The 18,533-nt window shown below is 40.7% G+C and overlaps 1 protein-coding gene and 1 pseudogene across 3 annotated transcripts in view; one reads left to right on the top strand and one right to left on the bottom strand.

The window, feature by feature from the left end:
- Slc38a6 (solute carrier family 38 member 6) overlaps positions 1 to 18,533 on the top strand; it is a 64,310-nt gene that overhangs the window by 19,133 nt on the left and 26,644 nt on the right. For all 3 annotated transcript variants that reach the window (XM_040742937.1, XM_040742938.1, XM_040742939.1), the window contains 2 exons: positions 6,350 to 6,402; positions 9,625 to 9,664. In XM_040742937.1, coding sequence (XP_040598871.1) covers positions 6,350 to 6,402; positions 9,625 to 9,664 — 93 coding nt within the window. The remainder of the gene's footprint in view (positions 1 to 6,349; positions 6,403 to 9,624; positions 9,665 to 18,533) is intronic.
- Positions 3,758 to 4,312, bottom strand: LOC121139340 (annotated as a pseudogene).

Below are 18,533 nucleotides of genomic sequence, written 5' to 3'. Positions count from 1 at the left end.
TTTTGTGTTTGTAATGATTTTTCAACTATCCATATTATCTGTAGATTGAATTTAATAGTTGAAAACCAGTACAGCTATGACTGTGTAAATTATTCACTGCACAGTTAACTAGTAAATTGGGAATCCAGAACATTCCTGCACACACAGTATTAGACTCTGTTGCCAGCTGAAAGAATGCCACTAGTATTCTATCATTGTTTTCTTTTAATGCACAAAAAGATTGTTAATCATGCCATATTCAGTTGGCACGGTGACATTTAAATGTATATTAATATCAGAAGTCTTAAAATTAGTGAACAGAATGCCCTTCATGTGCTGTTAGGAAAAAAAAGCAAGAAGAAAATGATGGAAAACACAAGAAAGAAAGAATTTCAGAATAATAAGAGTACTTTCCAAATGGCCAACTTTCTGAGGGTTGAACTGTGTTTGGATAACTTGTGTCCCTCGATCCAAATCCAAAGATAATATTGCTTCTGCTGAAACTTGGGCCTGTACTGTACCAGGGTTTATTAATTGTCCTATTTCATTGAGGAAAAAATGCAAAGCAGACAGAACACTGGAGTAACTAGTTGGAAATGCTCCACTCTTTCATGGGAAGCAGCTTCCCAGTGGTTCCTGTGGAGGACGGGAGTCTTGGACTTCATACACATTAAAGAAAAACTCCCCATTTACTGATGAAGACTTACAGCCCCTCCATTCCTACAGAACACAGCACTGATTTCTTTTAATAGCAAAAATGATTTCTGAAATACATTGATAGTGATTGCTTCAGCTATTAAAGAGGTTTGCTTCAAGTGCTGTGTGTAGAAGACTCTGTTAATTACATAATTAATACCATTCCTATCAGTAGGAATATGCCACTCCTGTAATTGGTTATCAGCATCTTACTTTCGTGTTTCTGAAACATCTTCCAAATGCTTATTATGCTGTAAAATGTATAATGGAGCTGAGGGGAGGGGAGAAAAAGAAAAGAAAAAGATCCCTTGCTGGTAGATCAAGCAGCAAATTCCTCAGCACTAGAAATAATTAAAATTTCAGTGTAACTGCAAGCTCTCAGGTTTATAGAAGAAGTAGAACTGTTGAAGTATTGTTTGGTTTTGGTTTTTGAGCCATTCTAGGGGGTCTTGGTTAGCGTCTCTCAAATTCCTGGGCTCAAGTGATCCTCCTGCCTCAGCTTCACAAGTAGCTAGGATTCAGACCTGTACCAATATGCTTGGCATTGTAGTTCTTAAAAATTAAGTTCCACTTTTGTTGTTCAAGTCATTATAACATATTTGAACTCCTTTCCTCCAAAATACAGAAAGCAAAAGAAAAGTGCTAAAGACTTACCAATTTATACGTTTTACTTTACAAATGATGTTTGAATTCTGGTTTTTTTTTTTTTCATTTAAAATAGTATTGGCATTTTCTTGTTATTGTAAATGGACTTTCATGGCTGTAGTGTCCCATAAGATATACCTACCATGATTTACTTAACCACCTTATAGAGCATTGAGGCTAGTCCTGTTTTTCCAGTGTAAATCATAGCATGATTAAATATCTAATGAGTTCCCTAGTTTTATTCTTATCTCCTAAGATAAAAGCTCTCAGGTTCGAATGTTTTAAATATTTTAAAGACTCATTGTTCAAACTGCATTCCAACCATCAATCCAGTTTATATCTCACCAGCATTTGAAGAAACTACTCAGGCGACAGAACAGCACTTGAAAACTGTTTCACAAGGCTGCCTTGGTTCATATGCTGAAATGTGGGAGAAAGCCCTTGGCTGGCTGTGTCCACAGTTCATTTTAGCAAAGCCCCCAAGCAAAGCCAGAAGCTACTATTCATATTCATGATCTCAGGCTGGGGAAAGTGCTTCTAATTTTTGCAACATAAAGGAGGTCTGATGACAGTGACAGAACTGAGCAAGGACCCAGACTTGCTGACCGAAAGTTGGTAGGAAGCTGGAGCACTGGACTCAAGTCTCCGCATAGAAGCCTAGTGCTTTCCCTCTTTCAGTTCAAGACGTGTGGTGTATGGAGATATTTTTATGAGGCTGAAGAAACAGTAGAAGCAGAAGGCAAGTTTGAAATTACAAAATTGTCAGAAGTTACAGCTAAAACTGCCTTCATTAAGCTGTTAGGTTTGCTGTGTGTACTGTCACAAACAAGGATGTGTTTACTGTTTGCATTAGAATTGAAATACCTGTTTCCTTTAGAATTTTTTCAGCGTGAATTTTTTTTCTAATAGGTATTTGCTTTTCCCGTGTACTAGATATGCAGTCAGTTTCTACTTCCCACTATTTAAATATAAAACAAGGCTGGAATACAGCTCAGTGGTAGAGCATGTATCTAGCATGTGAAGGGCTTGGATCCAGTAAATACCCAACACAAAAATGAAGCAAACAAAAAGTAAACAGCTATAGTCTGACTTTTTAATGAATGTCATCTTTGCTTATGTACTGAAAAACATACAAAATAGTAATATGAAAATTAATATTTAATGTAGTCCCATGTGTAACAATGGAAAACCTCATTCATTGCCTTAAGTTCTTGGAAAAAATCTCTCTCTCTCTCTCTCTCTCTCTCTCTCTCTCTCTCTCTCTCTCTCTCTCTCTCTCTCTCTCTCTCTCTCTCTGGTTTTTGGAGACAGGGTTTCTCTGTGGCTTTGAAGGCTGTCTTGGAACTAACTCTTATAGACCAAGCTGGTCTCGAACTCACAGAGATCCGCCTGCCTCTGCCCCCCAAGTGCTGGGATTAAAGGTGTACACTACCACCTCCTGGCCTTTCTCTTTTTTAACACCACCTAAATTATAATTATTTTCATTTTAAAACACGGTCTGATGTGATTTTCAGTTGCCATATTAGATCTGTTCAAAATAAGAAGTATGTATGTTCTTGACACATAATCTATGATATTGTAAGGGAATTAATGGGATGTTAAACAATTTTACTTATGAGAAGAGAAGAATTTTGGTTCCAGAACAACTTAACCCAAAGGAAAAATTAATTATAGCCTAGAAAATATGAAAGGGAATTTAAGTAGAAATCATATGTTAGAATAGAGAAAACTTTGAAATAATGTACTTTAATGTGTTATTGTCACAAGAATCTCAGAGTTGTGAAGATGGAGCTGTGCTGTCCACATCAACGTCCATTCTCTGTCTATAAAGTTATCTCATTGTGTGCATCACTGTGGTTATTCTGTTGAATTATATTTACTCCAGCTTAAATTACATAAATGCTAGTGAGTGCTTATTTCTGGAATGTTGATGAGTTAATTGAGTATGCCAGTTTAAACTCACAAGCTCTGTCTAATATAGACATAAATGTGGAAGTCACTGAGGAAGACAGCAAACATGAGTGGCATTGCTTATGAGTTACCGTTACCTCTGAATAGAAAGTAATTAAAGGGAAAAAGTCCAGGAGAGTTGGAGGAAGATATTTATTATTGGAAAACCAGGAATTTGTTTTTCAAATAGTAAGGCATTTAGGTCAGGTAATTTGTATAAAGTGACAAAAAAAACCTGACAACACAGAAATGTTTTTCTTAAGCAAAAATGGAAGTCTGGAGTAATGGTGCGTGCATTCTGTAATCCTGCCAGCAGCAGGGACTGTTACCCTCAGTTTTCATGACGTTCTAGGGACCACGCCTCAGGGAAAACTGGATCCTTGGCCTCTCACAGAGAAGAGTTTCTGTACAAGCCAGTGTGAATTAGTTAGAATTTATAAAATGACATTTCTTTTTTACTTTTATCTGCATTTATTTTATGCCGAATTTATTCCCGTGCCAGAAGTTTTTGTTTCTTCAGTTTCTTCTGGGATATCTTTGTCTTCTGTGCAACCTCCTCTTCTGGCTTTGGAACAATCTGTTCCTTTTCCGTGAGGATCATCTTGATGTAGCAGGGGGGAGCTCATGTATGGTTTAATCCAGCTGTGAGCTCTGTAAATTTGTCTATGTATCTTGGATGTGTTGTTCACCTGGATGTGTTCCATGACCAGAGAATCTGCGTCTAGACCCTTAAGCTCAGCATTACTCTCTGCATTTTTAAGCGTGTGCAGCAAAAATTGAGCACTCTTTTTTGGCCACCCACCCTGTGTCCAGCCCCACTGTTTGACTTGGGCGCACCTGCGACTCTACCATTGTACCGCCAGAATGGCACACATTGCTTCTTCAAAGTGACATCTTTCAGGTATTTGGTGGCTTTTCAGATATGCATACCCTTGATGGCCTGGGCAGTTTCACGGGTATTCTTAAAGTGAACCCAGAGATTTGAACCTCTTGACTTGCATGATTTTATAAGGTTTTCTGGGTTGAGAGAGTAGAGAACCATCTTCACAGGTTACCTCAGGTGGCTTACAGGAAGAGGAAGTCATAAAATGGCATTTCAAATGCAGAGTTTAAGCACAGAGTTGAGAGAAAAAGGCTGCGTGAATCAAGGCACACCTGAGCATGACTATGGGCTTCCTTGAGCCCATGTGACCTTCATACATGGTCTGCCCATAGTAAAAATATGTCTTCCCAATCCAATACTAAATTGTACGTGTGTGCTGTGTTTAGCAGAATGTAAATGCATTTTTAAAAATAGATCACTCAAATAATGCCCAAATCCTTTGATGAACTTTGACAATAGATTAAAATGAAGATTTTGTTAATTATTAATACCTTTTTATGATTTAGTATCCCACTGTTTTCATCCTGGTTCCATAGTTACTGTGTGGACAACCACCTATGATTTTAAAAAGCTTATTTTTATGTACCTAAATGTCCTTCATTATGAAAATACCAAAAAAGTTGTTTTTTTGTTTTTGTTTTTGTTTTGTTCTCAAGTGGCAGTTGAGAGAAAGCCCAAGTACGTCTTAAGAGATGTATTAAAAGTGGCTTTAAATAATGAGCCACATCTGTAACCAGCAGAAATTATTGCTGTCGCAAACCTTGGTGTCTCCCAGCATGCTTCTCTTCAGTGTGAGCACTATGGGCGTGTGCACTTCTCAGACTGTAGAGCTCCGTAAACAGCAGCATCACTGGTTAAAATGCAAAGCCGTATGGACTGAGAACATGTGGCTCTTTTACAAGACCTTTAATTTCCATATGTTCTTAATAGCCATACTTCTTGAACATAATGAAATGAGAATGTAATTTAACATTTTTATGATGTAAAAAGAAAGTATGTGCCCCTCCCTAATTATAGGATGAAGGCACTGTTTCCATTGTGAACACTTTTATCATCACTCTAAGCACTTGGGAAGGCAAATGGTGTAGCTATTATATCTCATCTTACTATGTGTGCCATGTTTAGAAATTCTTGCCAGTGAAAATTTCTATTTGGATAGTATGTATGCAAGTACACATGTCCTGTAGAGGGAAGCAGGGTGTTCTCAGGAAATCAGGCATTGAATTAACATAGGCTGAGTAGCCTGGATTTGCTAATGCCTGCCTATTGTAGGTAGACTCCAGCTGTACAAAGCATGCGTCTTTAAAGATTTCCCCAAAGTCAGTACTTCTGCTTTAAGTTTAGCCATGTATCACTGATTTTAAGGTGGGTAGACCTCAGCTACATATTGGATGTTTTTGTTTGTTTGGCTGTTTGGGTTTTTGTTTGTTTGCTTGTTTGTTTTGTTTTGTTTTGAAACGTTTGGTGTTTCAGAATATTCCAGAGAAACCCAGATCTACCCTTGATGGCCTCCACAGACAAGAGCTGTCAGATAGGTAGAAAATGTCACTTAGCTGGTTACCAATATTAGCATGCTGATATTGGTTATCTTACAGTAATTAGAAACCTAGTTGAAATGGACAGTAACCATTAATATGTGCGTTTGAGAAACAAAGTCAGACATGGGCTGCACTAGAGAGCCATGATAAAAGGAGTCCTTGGTGAAGTTTTTGATCTTAAAAAAGTCTGTGCATGAGTGTTTTGCCCCTCTGTGTGTCTGTGCCCCATGTGCCCTCAGAGGCCCGAAGAGGGCATCAGATCCCGGGAACCTGGAGTTGTAGACAGTTGTGAGCTGCATGTGGGTGCTGGGAATCAACCTGGAGCTTTTAACTGCTGAACCATCTCCACAGCCCCCTTGGTGATTTTGTTTTTAAGAGAGGAAAACCCACCACTACCTGTTAAAGAGGCACATCCTACAAAACATCTAAATATGAGGCTCGTGGGTTACATTTGGACTGGGAATGAAAAAGACTTCAGAAAGAAACTCTCACAGGCCTAGGAACCAGCCGAGTGCTCTTTACCCCTATCCCAGGGTGCGGAGGCTCCACGCCACAGCTAATTCCAACTGGCTGAAGCTGACTTGCCTAACTTGTAAGAGTTAAATAACCTTCATAAATAAGTTTGTGTAAAAGCAACAATTGTACTTTCTCCTAACAGCAGTGACGTCTTACGAAGATCTTGGACTCTTTGCATTCGGATTACCTGGAAAGGTAATTTCATTTTCTCTTCATGGGGCATTTCTTTTCCTTCTAGTTCAAAATCCATGCACATGAGAAAGACCGTAAGAGATGAAGAATAAATGAAAATAAGAGAAAGAACAATGAGACAGGAAAGTAAAGAGAAATGTGCACCCCTTCCGGAGCACATCTATAAACCAATTCAGTTTTTAAATCTTGTTGCTGACTCAATGAGCTGCAGAAGTAATGGGACTCTTAAGTTTTCCTCATTAATTTTGATCGGATCCTCTGAGTAAATCCTTAAGAGGGAAGGAAACAATCTAGAACTAGAATCATAGCCTGGCTGTTTTCAAAAGCAACTATTAGATGGTTCATATTATTTAAGAGCTGACAGTGCTGAAAGATTGCCTAGTGATCCCTTGTCTACATGTGAGAAAATTGAGACCCAAAATGTTAAGCGACCTGTTGTTATCAGCTGTTACCCACATCTGAGGACTGTAGATTCTTTATATACTGGGTCTCCTCCTTGGAATGATAAAAATAAAGCAAATTTTTATTGACACTAGTTTTCGGTGGTATTCTAACTCTAAAGTTGTAGGGAAATGTTTTTCCTACAGATTACCAGGCCTTAAGTATTATTGGTGGTGTTACAGTTAGGTTAGTTTTCTTCTGTTTCGGTGTCTCAAGGACTATTCATATTTATTTATCACTGGCACCACCATCAGCTCGAATGATAGTTCCCTCATCCCTGCATAGCAGTACCATCTCAAAGATTGAGGGCTGTGGACTCTCTTTCCTGAGTGTGGCTATTGCATCGTTGTTTACATGTGACCCCATTCCTAGCTGTGCCGGACAGAACATGTCCAGAGTAAGGACTTACTAGATTTTGTTTGTATTTCTTTCCCATTTCTATAATTGGTCTGAAATCTTCCCATTTTCTTGATGTGTGTTTGGATAATACTGTTCTGAGAATCAAAATACTTTGAAAATTTTTAAAAATTATCTTTAAATTTGTGTATTTATTTATCAGCTGAGTATATATTGAGCAATGCTATGGCCATGCACTGTAGTAGGCACAGAAAATATAGATAGGCAGACATTCATTCTGGCTTTCTAAGCATTAAATATCTAAAACTGGAGAAGGGGTTAGTGCAAAGATACTATATTTGCAATACACTCATAGAAAATAGAAGTATTTCATGTGTGTGACCACTGGGTTTCATTTGCATTGAAGGTGGTATACACAAAGTCAGAATGGTCTTCCCAAAATGACTGGATTTCAGAAACTCATATTTAAGCTGAGATGCAAACTGCCTTCTAGAAAACATCAGAGTTGCCATGACCTGTAGTAAGCATTTTCCTGTCCTGGCAGCCATTTCCCAAATAACCAACTTGGAGGCTTAATTATTTATAAATGCTCAGCCGATAGCTCAGGCTTGATACTAGCTAACTCTTACATTTAAATTAACCCATATTTTTTATCTGTGCTTTGCCATGTGGGTCTTGGCTTGTTACCTCATTTCTACACATCCTGCTTCCTCAGTGGCTGACTGGCATCTCCAGACTCTGCCCTTCTTCCTCCCAGCTTTGCAGTTTGGCTGTCCTGCCTATGCGTCCCACCTGACTGCGGGCCAATCAGCTCTTTATTAACCAGTGAAAGTAATGCATATTCAGAGTGTGCAGAAGAGTTATTCCTCAGCAGTGGTCACTGTCTTAGTTACTGTTGCTGTGATGAAGCACCACAAACAAAAGCGACTGGGCAGGAAGGGATTTCTTCAGCGTATAATTCCGGGAGCAGTCCATCACTGATGGGGGCAGTCAGGGGAAGAACTGGAGCAGGGCAAGAGCATGGAGGCAGGAGCTGATGCAGAGGCCGAGGAGGATGCTGCTCACTGGCTGGCTCCCCACCGCTTGCTCAGCCTGCTTTCTTATAGAACCCAGGACCACCAGCCTGGAGATGGCAACACCCACAATGGGCTGGGCCCTTCCACATCAATTTTTACTTAAGAAAATGCCCTACAGGTTTGCCTACAGTCAGATCTTATGGAGACATTTTCTTAATCGAGGTTCCCTCCTCTCAAATGACTCTAGCTTGTGTGTCAAGTTGACATGAAACTGTCTAGCACACCTGCATCTCTAGAGACCTTGCCAGATTTCCAGATCGTTAGGATTCCTCTGCATCTACAAGGACTCCAGGTCCTAGTAAGCTAGATAATTACAGGATAGGCAGTACTCTGCCCCAGGAGGAATTCACAGTAGAGGTGAGCCTCAAGTGTGACCTATCCTTAATCCATGGAGGCCTGGATGATATAGGTAGCTAGTCAGCTCCAAATGTCTGCTGGTGGTTACAGCCCAGGTGTTTAGTGGTCAGGAGGCCTAAGAGAGAATATAGTATGTAAACATTTACTTTGCGTTCCCCAGGAGTCAGAAACAGACTAGGAATAGTCCTTGGGCGTTTTTTTGTTTATCTCAGACCTTTTTTGTTTTTAGCCAGTTGTCAACTTTTATACTCTTGAAAGTGTGAAGTTCAGTTTCTGACGCACTAAATACTACCTGATCTGGCTACTTTGGATCCACTTTTCCCAATGCCATCAACTGGCAGATTGACTGGAAAGGAGACGCTCCTGAGGAGGAGGGTCCAGTTTACTGATGTCCTTGCCACCACCTGCTGTTTTAGACTTAGCTTATTGCACATTTTTTGAGTTTGAAACACGTTGCCTAAGTTTTCCAGTTGTGGTCATTGTATCCTGGAGTTTTCTGCTACAGGCTGTTTAATCTTTGAGACGAGCCCAAATACCAGGTCCAGGCCCAGCTGATGTCAGAGGTCATCCTTTCTTTAGTGCTGTTGTGTTGACACAGCACACTCCAGTCTTTTTTGGGATAGCTACTAAATCAATGTGATAAAGCCAGTAAGAAAGGAATCACAGGACTTCCCAACGTCATTGTCAGTTTATTAGACATTGATAATCACCACTTACTAGCTTTTTAACACTTTTTAGCTATTCAAGCATGACTGCTAAGAAAAACTTGAGAAATATCTTTATAGTAACTATAGAGGTATTGAGGAAAGACTTTTATGTGATATTTATTAATATTGTACAGTACAAACAACAACACACAGAATGTATTCTTTCCATTGTCTTTGGTCGTGAGTTGTGCTTCTGTCCTTGTGGTATTGTTTGTTAATTTAAATAAAATTCTGTCCTTTCCTACTGTTTTCCCTTTTATCTTCTGAATACATCTGTTCTTTTTCAGGTGGTGGTGGCAGGCACAATAATAATTCAGAATATTGGAGGTAAGCATTGAGAATGGATCACGTATGCATACAGCTAATGGAAATAGTTGTTTCCCTGGCTCCTTGCCATTTTCCCTCTGCTTCCCCCCCCCCAGTCGCTCCCATTGCCGGACACTTCTCTAGTGGGAATAGTGCCCTGTGGGCTCTGTACAGGCAGGTATGCACAATGTCCCCATGCAGCTAAGAAGTTAAAAATGACCAGGTGACTTGTAACACGTCTGAGGGCAAGAGGCATCCTCAAGTTTACTTTTCCCCTGGTTCCTACTAAAAACTGATCATACAACTGATCCTAATTATGAGAATTGTGTAGAAATGAAAATCACTATTAATCATAGACAGTTGACTGAATGTATTAAACATTTAACTCCAAAGTATGAGAATTGTGTGGACATGTTGCAAACAGATTGCAGAGAGCTGAGCTGTGTCTTTGTTTCTTATCTACCGTTAACTAGAATGCTAAGTAAATACTGTCAGAGTCATAGAAAACCCACAAGGAAGTGGCATGCACTTTGGATCTTACCCAAGATTGGGTGCTCACAAGAAGTTTTAATCATTTTCTTATATCTAATAGTTTTAAATAACTGAAAGGTGATACCTAAGATCTAAGCCATTTCACTCTAATTATTGTTCAACTAAACTGTGCCTTTAGTGAGTACTTTGATACAGGTGCAGGGCAGGGGTCCCGTCAGTGAGTTGTTTTGGAATTCTGAATGTCCACGTTTTAATGCTTTAAATGTCCACAAAACAGTGACTTCATACTTCACTCCAGAAACCAGGAACACTAACCTCATCCTTTGGGAATTTTTGTGGTGCAATTAATTTTAAGATTTGTTGTGGAACAATTTTTAATTAGAAAATATGTATTGCTTAACTTAGTGATGTTTCCTCTGCAGGTCCTTATTAAGACCTATCAGATTTAGTTCAGATCAGATTGAACCATTTCTTAATAATTTATGATGAATTTTTAGTTTAGGAATTTGAATCAAAGTTTTTTTATCTTGTCTTGTGTTTCCTATACCTTTCACCATAGTAGCTTCTCTTTCTCTAACCTGATTTAGACATGACTGTTATAACCTTGTCTGAGGTTATTTCCGCATGTATTTCTATTCTGTACATTAAGTTTTTCTAGTATGTCACATTCTGTAGCCTGAAGGCTTTTCTGAGTCCCACCTGGTCCTGCACGACTTATAAAATAATCAGTCAGAGACTTATATTAATTATAATTATTTGGCTGATGGCTCAGGCTTACTACTCACTAGCTCTTACATTAACTACCCATTTCTATTAATCTGTGTACTGCCACATGACCTGTGACTTACCAGTAATGCTCTGGGATCTTACTTTTCCATCGGCTGCTGGCATCTCCTTGACTCCATCTTCTTTCTCCCTGTATATCTGTTTGGATTTCCTGCCTAGCTAATATTCTGCCCTGTCATAGGTCAAAGCAGCTTTATTCATCAACCAATAAAGACAACACATATTCACAGCATACTGAAGGACATCCCACATCACCACTCCTCTTTGTACTCCCAGTAATCAACACAGTGTCTGGAACTTTGCTGGATTGAGGGGTGCATAAATGATTATTATTCTTTATCTAACTTTTTGGAAGCTGGAGAGATGGCTCAACAGTTAAGAGCACTAGCTGCTCTTTTAAAGGACCTGGGTTCAGTTCCCAGCACCCACATAGCAGCTCATTATTGTCTGTAACTGAAGTTCCCGAAAGAGTTCATGGCCTCTTCTAGCCCCCAAAGGTCCTGCATACATATGGTGCACAAACATACATGCTTATAAAACACCATACAAGTAATTTTTAAGTGAAAATAAGTGGGGAGTGGTGGGACTGGGGAGACAACTCGGTTGGTAAGGTACTTGCTTTACAAACAAGAGGGCGTGAGTGCAGATCCTCGCACTCATAAGCAGCCCAGAGTGGACGGTCACGGGGAGCTCACTGGCAACCAGTAGAGCTGAATCCATGAGCACCAGGTTCAATTGGGTGCCCTGCCTCAGAAAAATAAGGTATTAAGCGATGGAGAAAGAACCCTTGTTGACCTGTGGTCTGTGCACTCACCCAGAATACTCGGTCCATCACTAGTGTCAAAGCTGACCATGAAAGATAAAGAAACTGGACTAATCCAGTATTTTCTGGGGAGCAAACTTGGTTGTGATGTATACAAGTTCACAGAGAAGCTGATTTAGGTTCCTGGTCTAGAATACTCTTCCTTGTTTTGTGTTTCCCAGCAAAGTACTATTGACTGGGGGATTTGTAGTAAACAGTTAGTAGCTTTTGGAGACTGGAAGTCAGAAATCAAGGAAAGCCACATCCAGTGAGGGTTTTCTTAATGTAATCATGTGACAGTGAAACTCTTAGCCTTGAGCCCTTACAATGGGCTAAACCCAAATGTAAAGTTGGAGTCTCATGACCTAAACCTATTCCATCAGATTCCACCTCAAACACTTCTGCATGTTAGGACTCTGTTTCCTAGACACATAGTTTGGAGGACACTGTCAGACTTAGCCAACAGCTCTGTCAGTAAGCAGTGTGATTGAAGTGGAGATGACCCACACTTTTAAAAAGTGTGCTTTTTCCTGAAAGCATTCAAATAGAACTGTTTGGCCAATTGTCTGGCTGATGTGGAAAAGATTCTTGGATCATCGGGTCTCTGCGTTCTTAAGGTTGTTGCTTTGCTTGCTTGTTTTAGAACTTTCGAAAGACAACTTAGATGCTGTGGCAGCATTTTAAACATCCTGTAAGCTCAGCCAAGATAGCCATGTTTATTTTAGAATGATGTCTCATTATTTTATTCACATTACTTGAGAGTTTGTTTATTGAGAGCCTGTGAGTAGTAAGTGAAAGTGTATTTCCGAGCTTTTCTTTTCTCGGCTAAATGTGTATAAATGACTCCTTCATTGTCATAGAATGTGAAACTTACCCTTGAGAGCAGAGTCCTGGCTCGGCTGTCAGGTGCCTTGTTTTCTGGCCCCAGTCTTTGGTCAAGTAGGCACATGCTTCACGGGACACCCCCCTCCTCTCTCTCATTCTCTTGGCTTTGGTTTTGCCTTCGTTGAAGAATTCAGTTGGGAAATAGAAAGCTCAGAGTTTCCTCTCATCCGGAAATAGGGATTCTGATGTGGTCCTTAGGGAAGGTGTGTTAATTCTCTCAGGCATTAATGGAGCAGAGTCTGTATGTTCAGCTAGGTGCTGTGTCTTAAAGCTTCTTAACTCTTGCAGTCTTTTTTTATGTGTGCAACAAGGTCTAGGTTAGCCTGTAACTTTCGGCCTTGGCCTCCTGAGCACTGGACCACAGGTGTGCACCACCACACTCTGGGATTAGTGCTGCTGCAATGAAATACCCGAGGAGGAAGGGTTTGCTTTGGCCTTTGGCCACAGAGCAAGTGGTCACAGTAGCACGGTTGGGCTGCGATACCCAAGGCTGCTATCAGCTGCTGCCCACGGGCAGGAAGTGGAGAGCTGGGACTGGTGGTGTGCAGCCTTCTGTCTCCATTCAGTTCAGTCCAGGACTCCCAGCCATGGAGCTGGTTCTGTCCACAGCTGAGGTGACTTTCCACCAAAGCTAAGCTAAGCTAGGTAATACCTCAAAGGTCTGTCTCCTAGGAAGTTCTAGATCCTGTCATGTTGACAAACGTTGTAGCCACCGCACCCGGCTTCTCTCTATTTTTCTTTTTAAAAACTTTTTAGTTAAAAAATTTCATACAATATATTCCATCCATATTTTCCCCTAACCCTAGCTTGTTCTCTGTGCTGTGCGATATTTAACATCTCAGCCTTCCTGCTTCAGTCCCCAACACTAAAAGGAAAAACGAGATGAAATGATGATAAATTCATAATTTCTCTTTACTTATTCTGTGGGTCTTTTGGTGAAACCCTAGTTTATTCCCTTCTCATAGCCCATAAACAAAAGTGAGGCACTAGCCCTAACCACAGGCACCAGTGTGATCTACCAAAGACATTGTGGTGGGGGCTTCCTTCAAATAACCCCTAAAATGCCACTTTCTACATCTAGGACTCTTAAGATCTTAGAATTATCAGTCTTTGGAAAGTGGAGAGCCATCTAGAAAATAGTACTCACTTGTGACTCTGCTCTCTCAGCAGTGATGATTGGGAGCCTGAAAGAGACGGTTGCTGGGTATAGCCCTCTGTGTCCTCTACCTCAGGCAGAGCTAGCGCTAGTGTTTGCTGTGAGTTCTTGCTGGGACAGAGGGAGAAAGGAGGAATCCTAGAACTCTAATGTTGAATGCTGTTGCAGGCAAGAGAATGCTAACTCAGGGTTTGAACTCAGTAAGCTGCCTTCTGAGAGGACTAAGAAGTGTGGTGGGAGGGCAGGCTAGTTCTCACAGCCCCTACCCATTCTGTTAAATTGCTCGCTTGTCCCACAATCTGAGAAGTGGTTCGTTTTACATTAAATTGACCATTCTGTCACTAGAAATCAAACAGCAAACCCCAGCTCTTCTTAGTTAGTCAAGGAAAGTCCTATCCACTCTTGGAAGTCCACAATTAAAATGAAGGCGGTTAATGTTCCTAATTCATGGCTTGCTCAACTCCAAACATGGAAAGGTGAGTGGCTCCAGGCTATGTGCCAATTTATTCTGCTTTTATAACATGTAAGTCATCATTACAGATAGCATACTCTTTCCTTAATTCCCCAGGTCCTCACAGAAGAGTAACGATTTAATCACTACATTGCCAGGGGAACCCTAGTTTCACTGAAACCTCCTGAAATAGCTAGAATGGCCCAGGTTTCCCTCTTTGTCACTGAATCCACATACTTGATTAGCAGCCCCGATTAACACCTCAGTTAGGGCTGGGAGGAATGAGAGAACATCAGCAGCCTGTGAAACAAAATGGTGTAAGGTCTGTATCTAATAGACTACAGAAATCTCAGATTCCCATTATTGGACAAATCCATTATGTAATGTTAGACAATTTAAATTGTTTTCTTGAAGCAAGTCTGAGATACATCAGTTTGTCTTGCCCCTCAGGAGGCAGGGGTTGGGAGTGCTGTTACACCACCATCTGCTGGTCAGACTAACTGCAGCTTAAAACAAAACAAAACAAAACAAAAAACCTTGAACAGTATTATCCCCAAATTCTAGAACATACTGCAAAAGACTAGAAGTATGGGAAATTTGAGCAGAGTCTGTTTTCACAAGCATTTACCTTGACTAAATTTAGTAGTGACATATCATTTTAAAGAGACTTCAGAAACAACGTATTGGCAAAAATTTCTATTGAAGTTTGATAATGAGACTGTAAAAATAGTGGTTATTCTGATGGTGTGTGTGTGTGTGCACGTGCGTGTGTGCGTGTGTGTTACTGAGGACTGAACGCATGCGTACTAAGCAAGGTCACCACCACAGTGCTTTCCCCTAGCTGTACCGCCCCTCCTCCTGCCTTGCTTTGGAGACAAGGTCTCACTAGGCTGTCCAAGCAGGCCTTATACTTCCATCCTCTCATGTCAGCCCCCTGAGGCACTTAATGCCACTAGGCCTGGCTCTCTGGTCCCTCTTTAGGTTTAGGGTCTTAAGAAACTATAAAATAGAAGCTATTTTAGGAGAATGAAAGAACATATTTTTTTGTTCCCTCAGTTTTGCAGTTTAGTGAAATTGCATTGTTTTACAGAGATTTTGAAAAAAAAGTTCTTTTTAAAAAAGAGATTGTATACTGTTTGAGTGGGGATAGAAATCCTGTGGCATTTAGACGTTTAGTGGAAACACCAGGTTAATGAGACATCTTGAATAAACTAGTTATTATCCATGAGTAAAAGACAAGTTTGAAATAAAACAATCTCTTCAATGGAAAGGCAAATCATAGCGCCTCTGTTTATTTAAGCGACTGACTAAATCCTCTGAGAAGTTGCTGGGCTCCCCCCAAAGTGCTGAAAACCCAGTTCTATTTTTAAAATAGCTGACCGCCATCCTATCTTCATGCACGGTCTTTTAAGTTGTTTAACAACATGGGTGATTGTCTTTTAGACTAATGATTGTTTAGGCCCAAACTCAGTGGAGTCTTTTCTTTCTGAAGTTGTATAGTTAACTAATAACAAGCAGAGAAACACTTCAGGTTATTGGGGAACACTGGGTCCTAAAGCTTAGCGATATGGAGGAAGAAGGTTGTTTTTTGTTATTTTTTAGGTTTCAGTGAACAAAAATCTCTGATATATGTGTACAGGAGATTTCCTCTTTGGAGCTATGCCTCCCCTGGCATGCAGCTAAATTGTGGCAGCAAATGCTATGAAGTCCTGGCATGAAGCTGCGTGAATTTTGAGCCAATTACTCCAACAAAAGGGCTACAGCCCCAAATGAACTCCATTAACAGTACAATGTGTCTCCAGCTGAAATGGTGTAAAACTTTGAGCCCGATTGTTAAACTCAGCAGTCAAAAGCAGTTTGTTGCTTAAATGCTGATAGCAAATAAATAAAAGTTCTCTTCATTCTGGAGAGGCCCCTTTGGTAGATAGACTTTTCTTATTTCTCTTGGCTTTGGCTGATTGCTTCTCCTGTCCAGAGCAGACTAGCATTTAATAGAGTGAGCCTCTCAAGGAAGACTGGCTGTTTGCATCAGCACCCACACAGCAAATTAGTACACATGGTTCCCATTTCTGTTGGGAAATCATGTCTGCCAGGCAGGTTGATATGGAAGTTAGATACCCAAATAATTTCCTTTCACTTGTAATATAGCCAAGCATGTAACAGGTGTGCTGTGCCCAGAGTGAGCAGCTGTTCTCACTTCCTAGCCGTTCTCCTCTCTGCCTCTGTCCCAGCTCATATCTCCCCATGACTGTCGGGCAGTAGTCAATACTCACATCTCCCCATGACTGTCGGGCAGTAGTCAATACTCACATCTCCCCATGACTGTCGGGCAGTAGTCAATACTCACATCTCCCCATGACTGTCGGGCAGTCCAATACTCACATCTCCCCATGACTGTCGGGCAGTAGTCAATACTCACATCTCCCCATGACTGTCGGGCAGTAGTCAATACTCATATCTCCCCATGACTGTCGGGCAGTAGTCAATACTCACATCTCCCCATGACTGTCGGGCAGTAGTAAATACTCATATCTCCCCATGTCTGTTGGGCAGAAGTTAATACTCACATCTCCCCGTGATTGTTGGGTAGTAGTAAATACTCATATCTCCCCATGTCTGTTGGGCAGAAGTTAATACTCACATCTCCCCGTGACTGTTGGGCAGTAGTTAATACTCACATCTCCCCATGACTGTTGGGCAGTAGTTAATACTCACATCTCCCCTTGACTGTTGGGCAGTAGTTAATACTCACATCTCCCCATGACTGTTGGGCAGAAGTTAATACTCACATCTCCCCATGTCTGTTGGGCAGAAGTTAATACTCACATCTCCCCATGACTGTTGGGCAGTAGTTAATACTCACATCTCCCCATGTCTGTTGAGCAGAAGTTAATACTCACATCTCCCTATGTCTGTTGGGCAGAAGTTAATACTCATGTATCCCCATGACTGTCAGGCTGCTGTTGGGCAGTAGTTATATGTCTGTCCATGAGGCAATAGTACTCACATCTCCCTATTACTGTCACGTAGGTCCTTGTGTCTTCCCATGACCATGAGTAGTTAGTACTCATGTCTCCCTTGACCATCAAGCAGTGGTATGCATGTCTTCTATGACCATCAGTAGTCTCTCATGGCTGTCGGCCAGTAAGTAGTACTCACGTCTCCCACGACCATCTGGCAGTAGTGATACTTACTCCCTGTTGTTGCCTGATCAGATTTCCCTGTTTCAGTTCTTTCCTAATTTCCTGTTGCTTTTCCACATGGCTTTTTGTTTTGTTTTGTTTTGTTTTACAAGACAGGGTTTCTCTGTATTGTTTTGGAGGCTGTCGGTCCAGCCCAGCCTAGAACTCACAGAGATCCGCCTGCCTCTGCCTCCTGCATGCTGGGATTAAAGGCGTGCGCCACCACCGCCTGGCTTCCATGTGGCTTTTAAAGGGTTCTTTCTATTCCTGTGTCTTGACTAGGTTGGCAGGATATTTTGTTTTGTTTCCAGGGTAGTTTCATTTAAAATGAAGGGGAAAGAATACCTATTCAGCTAATGTGGTGAAACTAAATGATATGGAATGACTGATAACTGTCATCAAGGTATATCTTGTAGCACAGATCTTGGCTTTGGTGTTATAGAGACCTGAGCTGTTTGACTGTAACCATGGCTCTTAGGGATGATGCGGGTACAGCCATTAATTTGGAAGAAGCATGGTGTTTCTTGTATTCAGAATCTATAGCATGGTTAGATGCCAGCTAAAATCATTTACAAATTCTTGCTTATGACTTGTCTCTAAGATAAGTCTTAAGCATTTCCTTATACCAGTAGTAGAAGACATGGGACAGAAGGCGTGGCAACCAGCTCTTCAACCTAGTGACCTTTTGGATATATGAGCTTTCCTGCTGATACTATTTTTTATTAAAACCTTTCTCAGCTTTCTTTATTGACTTGATCTTTTGATGTGGCTGTAATTAAGATGTATTTCCTAACAGTGTTTATCTAGCGTAATCTTTTGTTCTCAGTAGTATATACCGTATGTTAAGGTGGTAGTACCTACATGAAAATTTATTTGTGGTTAAGAAAAAGTAATTTTAGCAGTGAGATTTCTTTGTTTTACTTGCTCAACCAGTGGGGTTTTCCCCATGGTAGGTTCTGTGGTTTTGTAGCTTTTAAAACATCTAGCATTCTCCAAGGAAGAAGCAGTGTTTCACATGTTTTATTATACTCGTGTATACTGAGAGGCCTTTTTTTAAAAAAACAGAGAAACATATGTCTGGTGAGTTCATATTTCTTTAAGTACACATGGCTCTTCAGACTGGAATCTAGTGAAAC

This window comes from Mesocricetus auratus, unplaced genomic scaffold (genome assembly GCF_017639785.1).
Source record: "Mesocricetus auratus isolate SY011 unplaced genomic scaffold, BCM_Maur_2.0 Super-Scaffold_15014, whole genome shotgun sequence".
NCBI lineage: Eukaryota > Metazoa > Chordata > Mammalia > Rodentia > Cricetidae > Mesocricetus > Mesocricetus auratus.
The sequence above is the reverse complement of the archived record's forward strand: the minus strand, read 5'-3'. Positions and strand labels throughout refer to the sequence as shown.